Source organism: Xyrauchen texanus, chromosome 7, assembly GCF_025860055.1.
Source record: "Xyrauchen texanus isolate HMW12.3.18 chromosome 7, RBS_HiC_50CHRs, whole genome shotgun sequence".
Lineage (NCBI taxonomy): Eukaryota > Metazoa > Chordata > Actinopteri > Cypriniformes > Catostomidae > Xyrauchen > Xyrauchen texanus.
In genome coordinates this window covers 49,735,677-49,748,176 of record NC_068282.1, presented here as the reverse complement: position 1 = coordinate 49,748,176, position 12,500 = coordinate 49,735,677, and the positions used below count along the sequence as shown (strand labels likewise).

The 12,500-nt window shown below is 41.1% G+C and overlaps 1 protein-coding gene across 2 annotated transcripts in view; it reads right to left on the bottom strand.

The window, feature by feature from the left end:
• zeb2b (zinc finger E-box binding homeobox 2b) overlaps window positions 1–12,500 on the bottom strand; it is a 95,247-nt gene that overhangs the window by 22,633 nt on the left and 60,114 nt on the right. For both annotated transcript variants that reach the window (XM_052129829.1, XM_052129830.1), the window contains exon 3: window positions 2,778–3,044. In XM_052129829.1, coding sequence (XP_051985789.1) covers window positions 2,778–3,044 — 267 coding nt within the window. The remainder of the gene's footprint in view (window positions 1–2,777; window positions 3,045–12,500) is intronic.

The window sequence follows — 12,500 nt, the reverse complement described above, 5'->3', positions numbered from 1 at the left end:
TTACAACTATTTACCCAGTGGGGCAAGAAATACAAGTCCTGATATCTTGTGCATTTTTGCATGTCAAGTACATTTATTTTGTTTTAAGGATGTTCGGATAATTTTATTGGAAATCCAAATAAAAAATAACTATTCTTCATTAACTGAGAAGATGATTGACAGTTTGTGAAGAGACAATTGATTCATAAAGTTACTTTTTTTGTTCTTGTTTTCAGCGTGAATCTTACTGAATTTAGCTCGATTTATAACTTAAACAAGGGCAAAATATATTAAAATAACAGTCTTAAATAATACATTTTAGTAACTTATTAAATGTAGGTTATTTTATATTGTTTTAAAGTCGCTGGTTAAAACAACAAGTCAAAAATAAGGTTGTGAAAATGATTTAATTGACAGTGTGTGGAAATGAGTGTGTCTAAAACCGTGTGAACGGCCCCTGACACAACATCCTCATAAACTTCACTCAATACTCTAATATTTATATTATATCTTGATATTTTTACTGGAACAAAAAAAGACTAAAATACTCATAAAAATGAATTTCGCAGTTCTCTTGTTAATCGACCGTGTTTGGAGACTGATTTGATTGATGTGCAACAGCAAACACGTATTATATTTTAAAGAGTGTGTGAAAGGGGTCTTTGTCTGAACACGTTTTGAGAAACCCCTGTACTAGCGACACCAACGATCGCTGGGAATCTCGGGTTGTAAATAATGCAGCAGTCGTTCTCCTGGAGGAATATCAGACTTCATAATATTCCTAACGCCACATTCCCGACTCCTCGCTCTAAACGTGTGTTTTTTTTTTGGGGGGTATATTAAATTTTTAGACTCCCGAACGCCCTCTCTTTCTCTCGGCTCCGTGCACAGCTAGTTCATTAGCAGAAATGAATAGCGAAGAAGTGCTCATTTAGATGGTCTGTCTTCCGTGGCTCTCGCACTCCTATGTTTCTGTCATACGCTTCCAAGAATCATTGACTCTTATTACACATGTAAATGGCTATCATAAAAATAAAAATTTCATTTAAGATTCTTAATGACTTGAGCAGCAGCCTGGCCTCCCTTAATGATTACCTCTCTCCCTCATTAAAAGTATTTATCTCTCTGTGCCTGTGACTGCGCCTCGCGCACCAATGATGCTTGCAGGAGGAGAAACTGGGAGTGTGAGTTTATGCGGACACGCGACACTTTGCTATTCCTGCAATTACCAACGATGCTCTGTAAACCACACTGAATTCGCCTCAGTTGCTGCAGCTGCTAATAGATTAGAGGAAGAAACTGCTCTTATGTGCTAATTAAAGAGGAAGATTCGGCTGTAGTTGCACTGAACGTTGAGAGGATGTAAGCAGGTTTAATCTGAAGCAACACTGAACACCATTTTTTAAAACAGAACACACAAAATAGAACCGAGAAGAGGCGAGGAGAAGGGGGCGTGGCTAAGATGGGAGAGGCATGTCAGAGGGGAGGGGTTTGTACGATGATAGGTGATTGGGGCGTGTCTAAGACATGAGTATACGGTAGGTGTTTTTGGCTTCATCTGCGCGTTACCGTACCGATGGGAGAGAGCTGCTGGTTGCAGTCAGGGGGAGGAGTTAAAAAGAGAACCGTCAAGCCGGATACTTTGAGTAGAAATGGCTTGACTTACTCTTGCGGTACAGTGATGGAGTACGTCACAAAATATATAGCCGACATGCGCTGTTTTAAGTCAGCTGCTGATCGGTCATCAAACAATATTAACGTCTGTGAGGGGAGAGGCATGTTTGAAAAGGGGCGTGTTTAGTAAATGAGGGGTGTGTCTAAAAGGAGAGGGCTGTGACTGTTAGGGGAGGGCTGTGTCTAAGAGGAGAATGGTGTCTGACAGAGGAAAGGGGAGTGTCTGGTAAATTAGGGGTATGTCTGAGAACGGACGAGTGTGTTTGAGAGGAGGGGGGGCGTGCTTACATTTTGATGGCCGTTTCTGAACGGCAACTTTCAATGAGATTTGCTGATTTTTGTTTAAGATTTCTGCAAAATGTACATGCTTTAGTGTATTTTTTCCAAATAGGATGTTGGAAATGTCAATTTTCTGAGTTGAAACGTTGCAGAATGTAAGGGGAGGGGCGTGTTATTGAGCTGATGGGCGTGTTTGAAAGGGAATGGGTGTGATTGAGTGAGGGAAAGGGGAGTGTCTTGTAAATTAGGGTCAGGTTTGAGAGAGGAGGGGCGTGTCTAAGAGGAGATGAGCGTGTTTAAATTATGATGGGCTTGTCTGAAGCTGAGAGTTGCCGATTTTTGTTTTAGATATCTGCCAGATTTTCACGTCGTAGTGTATTTTACAAAATAGGATGTTGGAAATGTCAATTTTCTGAGTTGAATACAATGCAGCATGTAAGGGGAGGGGCATGATTTTGAGCCAATGGGCGTGTCTGAAAGGGAAGGGGTTTGTCTGAGAAGAGATGATGTGTCTGAGTGAGGGAAGGGGAGTGTCTTGTAAATGAGGGGTGTGTCAAAGTTGAGAGGGGCATGTCTATATTATAATAGGTATGCCTTAAGGGCCATTTTTAATGAGAGTTGCTAATTTGAGTTTTAGATTTTTGCACAAATTTCCAAGTTTTAGTGCACTTTCCCAATAGGATGTTGGGAAATACAGAGTTAAATACAATGCAGCATTTAAATCAAAGGCCATGCTTTTGAGCTGAGGGGCATGTGTCTGTGAGGAAAAGGGCGTGTCTAATATGAAAGAGGGTGTGTCTTTAATGTGATGGCGTGACTTAAAAAAGGGATCGGGTAAAACTCACCAGTACCATCAACTGACGTGCTCAGCAAGTCATTCTCGTGCCAAACATTTTCGATTCCACTGTCCTTCATATCATCATCCTCATCCACAGTCTTTCTCAGCAGTGTGTGATCCAGGGATGGGGAGGGCGCAGCCACTGACTCATGATTGACAAGGCTGACGGGACTCCCTGCCCCATTGAGCAGGCCATCCTCCCCTGACACCAGAAGTCTGTCTTCTTCTTCAGTCTCTGAACCGGTTTCTACAACGTTCTCATAGTCCAACACTGTCAAAAACACAAAAACACATGGAACATTTATATAAAACACATCTATACACATAAGCATCTATCTATCTATCTATCTATCTATCTATCTATCTATCTATCTATCTATCTATCTGTCTGTCTGTCTGTCTGTCTGTCTATCTATCATCTGTCTGTCTGTCTGTCTGTCTGTCTATCTATCTATCTGTTTGTCGGTCTGTCTGTCTGTCTGTCTGTCTATCTATCTATCTGTTTGTCGGTCTGTCTGTCTGTCTGTCTGTCTATCTATCTATCTGTCTGTCTGTCTGTCTGTCTGTCTGTCTATCTATCATCTGTCGGTCTGTCTGTCTATCATCTATCTGTATGTCTGTCTGTCTATCTATCTATCATCTGTCTGTAAGGGTCTGTCTGTCTGTCTATCTATCTATCATCTGTCTGTCTGTCTGTCTATATATAATCTGTCTGTCTGTCTGTCTGTCTATCTATATATCATCTATCTGTCTGTCTGTCTGTCTGTCTGTCTATCTATATATCATCTATCTGTCTGTCTGTCTGTCTATATATCATCTGTCTGTATAGCTATATATGTTTAGATTAATTTGTGTATCGTTTAGTTTATTTAAAGAGAAAATTATGAATCACACACACACACACACACACACACACACACACACACACACACACACACACACACACAAACACACACACACATGTTGTGTTTCCATGTTTTATGGGGACTTTCCATAGACATAATGGTTTTTATACTGTACAAACTTTATATTCTATCCCCTAAACCTAACCCTACCCCTAAACCTAACCCTCACAGAAAACTTTCTGCATTTTTACATTTTCAAAAAACATAATTTAGTATGAGCCCTGCGATGGACTGGCGACCTGTCCAGGGTGTCCCCCGCCTTTCGCCCAATGTTAGCTGGGATAGGCTCCAGCCCCCCGCGACCCTGTACACAGGATAAGCGGTTGACGATGGATGGATGGATGGATGGATGGATAATTTAGTATGATTTATAAGCTGTTTTCCTCATGGGGACCGACAAAATGTCCCCACAAGGTCAAAAATTTCGGGTTTTACTATCCTTATGGGGACATTTGGTCCCCACAAAGTGATAAATACACGCTCACACACACACACACACACACACACACACACACACACACACACACACAGACAAAGAGAAGTCTATCTTAACATTCCCCTATAGACAAAAAGATTACACTAGGCATCTGTGTTCCTCACACAATCTTTGGTTAATCCACTGGTCTGCACTTGCCTTCTGAACAACTGCACAACAGGTGCAAATTAAAATGAAAACGGTGTGTGTGTGTGTGTGCGCGTATGTGACCTGGGCTGAATACCAATTGACAGGGGAAACAAAACCTTTTCAAGAGGTGTGACCACAAGGGTTTAGGCAAGTTCAGACGGTGTAATGCTCTCTATGAGAGAAAGAGGCATGGAAAAAGAGGGAGGGATAAAAATAAGAATAGAAAAGCCAAAAGAATAAGTGAGACATTCAATAGTGATGTGTGGTCCAGATATACCTTCAGCACGACACATTTACATTTAAAATACCCCTCACACCCCCCCCCCAACTGCACGAGTACTTCTGGACACACTGCGAATGACAGGGTGCTGGTGCCCAGTCTGGCCATGTTTCATGCATTTCCATGGCGGAAAAGGCTGTTCTGGGTTGGAAAATTGGGAATCAGCCACTTAAAGTTGTTGGTTTTGAAACAGGAGCCAGTAACGTCTAAGGTCAAGGGGCAAGATCATTCCCTCACCATGCTAAGTGTCCGAAACCTCAACTCAAGACAAACTACAGCAGATGTTAGAAATCTTGATAAAGCGCAACAATGCAACAATGCCCACTTTTTCAGCCATCTTGGTTCAGGAAGTATTTTTTTCCATACAATATATTTACATTTTATTGCAAAATATTCCAATGCATATATAAGTAGCTTGAGAGACCGACTTGATTGCTTCATTCATGATGCATCGTGAGAGAGGGCGTTCGCTTTCGAGCTCTCGGTTTGGTTGCTGGTACATTGTTTTCTTCGGGACTCATGGGTAGCATAGAGCTCGACACGATTTTAAATAAACGAACTTGAGAAATGTGGACTCATGTGTTAGGTTACTCTAACAGAAGCATATATCATTGATTAAAAACCTTAAAGGCTTATAGTTATTTTACAACATTCGCCTAACGTGATTTTTACTTCTAAAACCAGATTGTTGCGCTGCATAATCAACACAGATCATACTGGAATCTCCCCGTGTGACGCGTTACGACATGCATTCAGCTAATGGACACCCCAGTCCTATATTTGACACGTTGTACAGCGACCCCTGCCACTTTATGTTCACCGTCCGTTTGATTTACTAACGATAAAATTAGAGTCAAATTCAATTAGTAAACAAAAGTAAACTGAGATGCAGGATGTTTATTTGTGGGCAGGTTTAGAAGTAAAATAGTCAGTTATGTCATCAATCGGCTGTCGGGTCAGTGGAAACGCAGGCCTGATCTGAGCATCAGTGCCGTTTTAGTAGAAATGGGGCGAGAGAGACTGAAAGAGAGAATGACAGAGAGAGAGAGAGAGAGAGAGAGAGAGAGCGCCATGACATGTTGAGAAGTTAACAACAAAATCCATCAACTTTGTGCTCGCTGTTGGAAATGTTGAAAAGGCCGATGAATAATGATGGGTTGGGCAGAACTTCATCTAAAGTAAAAGTCTACAGCGAGCGCATTGTTTGGCTGATAGACAGCCAATCACACGGAGGTATTGTGCTCTTCAACACAATAATTCCAACCTGCTAATGTCACCGCAGCCATTACCACGATTCCTCACCTCATCTCTAATCAGTCTTTTGTGTTTGTCGAGCGGAGACACAAAGAAACGATAATGTTTACTTGCCGGCGAAGTTCTCCTCTGATGACACTCTCTATTCGTCTGCGCCTTCGTACGAGTGTCAAAGGGAACAAAGGCGATTACGGCTGCCATTCTCACGGCGATGCTACCTGCTCCTCTGCTTTTGATTTCAAACAAATAAAAGGAACATCTCTCACTCCGATGCCACAGATAATTAAAATGACATTCCTAATTGCCCCAGTCACCGTTAATGCTGGGCTTAACTTACGCGCCGCCTGCGACAGGCCTGTCATTTCCACCGCTACTAATCGCAGGGCTGGGGTAGATGGTATTGATTCCGATGGCCGCTTTCTCAACACATAATGGAGATCGAGAAGACTATAAATGAAAGAAACTCCCCTTCAAAAACAAGAAACTGGGCCAAAACCTCTTTTTTTAATATGAGGGAGACAAACTAGCGATGTAACTTTAGTACCAAAGGTTCCTTTAGCCAGTGTGATGCAAACTAGCATCATTAAAGTTTCATTTGCTTTGTAGCGTTTAGATTATGTTTGTTAGCTTTGAGTCCATCTACAATAAGCAGAACATGCACAGTCTTTCTCTTCTGGGAAAATGGACCAAAAATATTAATGACATTATCTTGCACTCAGGGGCATACCCTAATTTGAATCCAATAAAATGCTCTCTAGAATGAAATTGTTCCACCTCCTAATATCAGCTGCCTCTGATTAGCACTAGCAAAACGGAGGTCATGGTTCACAGCTGTGATGTAAACTAAAGTCCACTGATCTCGAGACGCACATGCCCAAATTGAACTCCTTTCCTGACAAAGCATTCAAAAACATATCACTTAACCTGTTGATGAACGCCCCCTTTCTGAGCACAAACCATGAAAATGACCTGAACTGAAATGGTTGTATTTGCGGGACCTTTTGGAGTTTGGACACAGTTGTGGCATCTTTTGAAAGAGACACTTTGGACTTTATTTCACACGTTTCAGAATTAATATTTGTTGTTATTTATTAAAGTTAGAGAAGCTGAAGTTTATAGTAATGGAAATATTTTGTGCTGAACATGTTTTTATAATCTAATAAAACAATAATAAAAGTGTCAAGACGCTCCAGAAATACAAAGTTCTCAAAGTCACGAGTCTAAAGAAGTTTCGTTTCTAATCTGAAGATGATTTAATAATAAATGAGTTCCTGCAGCTTTAATCTCTGTAAAATCTCTGGAAGTGTTCAGAGTCAAATTAAGCTCCGCCTCTCAAGACGACACTAAACTGACGGCACTGCTCGACTATTATGAAGTATTATTATTGTTTATGAGACTCTAATATATCAGATCATAAACAGTTTTACTACATGAATGCTGCTCAGATTGCAGTTTGATGAAGAACGATGACGAAGGCGAGATCTCATGTAAACAATGGAGAATATATCAATATTTCTCACATTTATCACTTTTATGGACAAAAAGTGCTATTGGATGTTTTTAATGAACGGTTGTCATGGACGATTGACCCAAGTGTGTTGAACTGGATTCATCTGGCGATCATGTTTTCATAATAAAAGTCCCGTTTTGATATCGCATGTTTTCATTTGTACTCCTGCACAGTCTAAAGTTATCGTCAGTGCATGGCACACATCTAAAATACAAATGCATAATTTTTACAAATCGAATGTGCATTTTCTATCTTAAATTTAACGAAAATGTGAATTCCGAATATATGGTTATATATAAGATTTCTGTTTGGGATACGTCAGGAAAGAAACCAATTCATCTTTAAAAGAATAGTTTGTCTCTAAAGAATGAGTTATCCATAGCAGGTACAGCCTTTTAACATGCTGCGAGGCCTAAAATTGAATAAATTGCCAGACAAACAGGAAGTATCTCTCTTACACTTCCTGTCACTTCTGACTTTATAATCCAATAACCCTTCTCAAGTCTAAGGTCTTTAGTACCCCTGTGAAATTCCCAAACTGCTTCAAGGTTCGATTCGCTCACGCCGCAGCACAATTGCAACCTGAGGGCATCACAGTATGCCCACACGCTCTGGTCCGGCACAGGACATGATGTCCACACGCTCTGGTCCGGCACGGGAACATGGCCTGTAGCTCTGAGAAGGGCCTGTGGCTGTGAATTAATACTGTGTGTGTGTGAGGTGAGGTGATAGACTCCCTGCAGAACTGTGGTCGTGTCAGTAGGGCTAATGGGAGAGGATGTGAACCGTGCTGCAAGATAACTGACCCTCCACATGCTGCCACACACATGCAGATCAACTAAACGGCCGACGGTGAGCGGAGTGTGTGTGTGTTCGAGAGAGAGAGAGCTCTAACAATACATTTAAATGTTACATTTTTTTCATTCACTTTAGTTTAGAACGTAATGGTAGAAGTCAGCAATAATCTGTCTCACCCTTACCACAAGAGAAACGGCTTCCTTTAAAGGGATAGTTCAGCCAAAAATAACAATTCTGTCAACGTTTGTCATTCCAAAAACATTTCTTTCTCCAAGAACTGTTATTGTAAGGTAAAGAGCAGTGTGAACATTCTGCCTAACTAATCTGTTTGTGCTCCACGTAAAGATGGGGCGTGACTCTGTTCAGGGGCGTGACAATATATTTTGTCATTCATGCAAATGATCATAAATAGTGTTAAATGTGCTTTATAAGGAGGGGTCTGGGTATCTCAGCGAGTATTGACACTGACAATCAGTGACTCCAGTCAGGTCTCCTTAGCAACCAAATTGTTGCTCCACATGCTGTGAGTCTCCTAGGCAACCAAATTGGCCTTGTTGCTAGGGAGGGTAGAGACACATGGAGTAACCTGCTCGTGGTGGTGATTAGTGGTTCTCGCTCTCAATGGGGCGTGTGGTGAGTTGTGTGTGGATCGTGGAGTGTAGCATGAGTCTCCACATGCTGTGAGTCTCCTTAGCAACCAAATTGGCCTGGTTGCTAGGGAGGGTAGAGACACATGGGGTAACCTCCTCGTGGTGGTGATTAGTGGTTCTCTCAATGGGGCGTGTGGTGAGTTGTGTGTGGATCGTGGAGTGTAGCATGAGTCTTCACATGCTGTGAGTCTCCTTAGCAACCAAATTGGCCTGGTTGCTAGGGAGGGTAGAGACACATGGAGTAACCTGCTCGTGGTGGTGATTAGTGGTTCTCGCTCTCAATGGGGCGTGTGGTGAGTTGTGTGTGGATCGTGGAGTGTAGCATGAGTCTCCACATGCTGTGAGTCTCCTTAGCAACCAAATTGGCCTGGTTGCTAGGGAGGGTAGAGACACATGGGGTAACCTCCTCGTGGTGGTGATTAGTGGTTCTCTCAATGGGGCGTGTGGTGAGTTGTGTGTGGATCGTGGAGTGTAGCATGAGTCTCCACATGCTGTGAGTCTCCTTAGCAACCAAATTGGCCTGGTTGCTAGGGAGGGTAGAGACACATGGGGTAACCTCCTCGTGGTGGTGATTAGTGGTTCTCTCAATGGGGCGTGTGGTGAGTTGTGTGTGGATCGTGGAGAGTAGCATGAGCCTCCACATGCTGTGAGTCTCCGCGCTGTCATGCACAACGAGTCATGTGATAAGATGCGCAGATTGACAGTCTCCGAAGTGGAGGCAACTAAGACTTGTTCCCGCCATCCAGATTGAGGCGAGTAACCGCGCCAACAGGAGGACCTACTAAGTAGTGGGAATTGGGCATTCGAAGTTGAAAAATGCTTTATATTGCACTGCTTATCGTAAGATTTCACTTTGCCTCCCGTTTTTTGTTTTCTAAAAAAATACGAAAATTAGTCAGGAATCCACTCCATCGATTCTGAATAACTGGTATAAGAATCGGTTCAAGTTTGGAACGACATAAATGTGAATAAATGATGACAACATTTGAATTTACAGACAAACAATTCTTCGTATTTACAAATAACTAATCTTTGTTTTGGCCAACAAAAAAAAACAAGCTGTTGTTTAGTTTTGACTCAGTTTGAAACACCAGAAGTAAGTTGTATCGCTCAGACGTAGCTCGAGAGACGAGATATCAGTCTCAATATGAGTCAAAAGTGAGAAATGAGGCAATTGTTCTCATCCAGTAAGAGTGAAGAGCTTAAAACGACTGCGGATAGCATCGCTCAGATCATTTGCTCTTGGAAGAATCTGATGAGAAATGTTTTGAGTTCATTTTGAGATCTCATCTGAACCTCAATCGGAGACACGTGCGGCATTGCCACCTCATATTTAACTCATATTTCTTCTCAAAATGAACAGGCTTTTGCTCTCGAAGGCGAGTATACGAGCAGAGTCTGTTGTGTTTTTCTTGCAGTTATCTTTATCTGTTCTATATGAATCTCTTTCTCAGTGTCTGATATGGGGGTTCTGGGGGTGTCGTGAACTTTTCAAGAAAGAAAAAAGAAAGAAAGAGAGAAAAGATGTAAAGGGGGTGGTGTTGGGAAGAGAAAAGCACAGAAGGACAGCAGGCGAGAGTGAACAAAAGACTAGTGAAAGAGTGAAGCAGCTTTGAGTTGCCAATGAATGGAGAAAACTCACTGATGTGTAAACCAACTCTAGTGTGTGTGTGTGTGTGTGTGTGTGTGTCTGGGACAGGGTGAGTGTGAGTGTGAGTGTGAGCATGTGTGTGTTTCAGGAAGGGCTGGATATGTTCAATAATTTCTGCCGTGCCACCGCCACAGAAGCCGCACTGTAATTGAATTAAAGTCCCATTTATTCTGTGGAGGCCTCAGCAACAGGCTGAGAAGAGAAAGCCTGAAGGTTGAGCTGCTCTTCCTGACCCGGTCTGGACCAGCCCACTTCCACCATCTGTGTCTGCTCCGGGTAGCCCGCTTCCCCCGCCTCTCATTTCATGAGCCAAGAAAAGGGCCACAACACATACACAAAAGATATCTGGGCTGTCCCGGAGCAGCGACGCAACAAAACCAGCGTGAGAGAGTTCAGGGCTGTTGACAGAAGTGTCACTTGCCCGATCAAAAAAGTTCTGCTTTGTCACTACATCTTACGCTGATCATGTGTATATGTGTTTTTATGCCGTAAAGGGATAGTTAAAGCAAATAATAATAATAATAATAATTATGTCATCATTTCCCCACCCTCATGTAGTTCCAAATTGCATTTTTTTTTCTTCATAAAATGAAGAAAGTGAATATGTGAGGTGACCAGTCCATCACATTGATATATAGCCTCAGTCACTATTCACTTATTTAATTATATGGACAACATGCATTTTGGAACAACATGAGGATGACAAAATGATGACAGAATTTAAATTGTATTTAAATTTATTGAATTCTAAAGCCACTTTGTCTATTGTATTTTTTAATGCTTAACTTGTGTGCCTAAATAATGCAATGCATTATATATATATATATAAAATATATTGTATTTCAAATTTAATATACAAAATTATATTTAATTTACATCATATTTAATTTGAAAATATAATAAAAAAAATTACAATATTAAAGTTGAAATTTATATTGTTTATATTTTCATATATACAAAATAAATATATGAAATCAACTTTTATATTATAAAGTAAATATAAGATTCATATTTTTTTATATTATGGTTTTTATTGTTCTACGTTGCCATATAATATACTTATTTTTTTTGGCATTTTAATGTGAGATGATTTAGTTGGTATTATTGTTATAATATTTAAAGTTTTATTTTATATGTTGATTTTAAAGGGGAACGACACATATTCACTGTGTGTAAATGTATGAACCGTGAGTCCAAGACAAATATTTCTCATTGGTGAATAAATAAAGTGCATTTCATTTCATTTCAAACATCTTCTTGGAAGACAGGAAGTTTGGAATGACACATTGAGAGCAAATCATGACATCATCAGAAGGCGTCCTAAAGAAACTCCATCTATTTCTATGCTAAAACTATAACTGGAAAGCTTTTTAAACACAAAATGTAACGTTTAATAAAAACTTTGAAAACATGTGAAAATATGCTGATAAAATAGCTTATTATATTATTTGTGGTGGAGCAAATAAAAGTCTGATCTACTGATCCGAGCGGGCCAGCATTAAAACTTCTTGTTTGTATGAGGGACGTTGATGGGGGCATCTGTGCAGGTGAGCGCGGGGTAACAGGGGTATATCCGGCTCGCACATCCGTCAAGCAAAGGAAAGGTTAAAATTAGAAAATTTAATTTATTTGATAATTTCCCAGAATAATTAGAGTTAATATGGGTTAATTAATATGCAAATCTCTCAGCAGATGTTCAACAGTGAGTGTTGCGCGGCGAGGCAGCCCCTGCGCTCTCCCACATGCGTTTGGCTGTCAGTTAGTGACCGTAATTGCCGTAACTAACCAAATACACACAAAACCTTTAGCTGGATAAAACGCTTCAGCCCCACTCCCGGCACACCGCCACGACTCGCGCACAAAGATGCACAATTTCTTATTTTCTCTCATCTGAAAGGGCCTTTTATGCGACGGTCTTTTTGGCGGTGAATGAGGCGAACGTTCCGCACGCTTCACTTTTCTCTACCCGCTTTATATTTTCCATAAACGTGTATAAATATAAAAGGCGAACAGAACGCCACCTGCTCTCGGGGCTGTTGCTGTCTTTCCACCTAAAC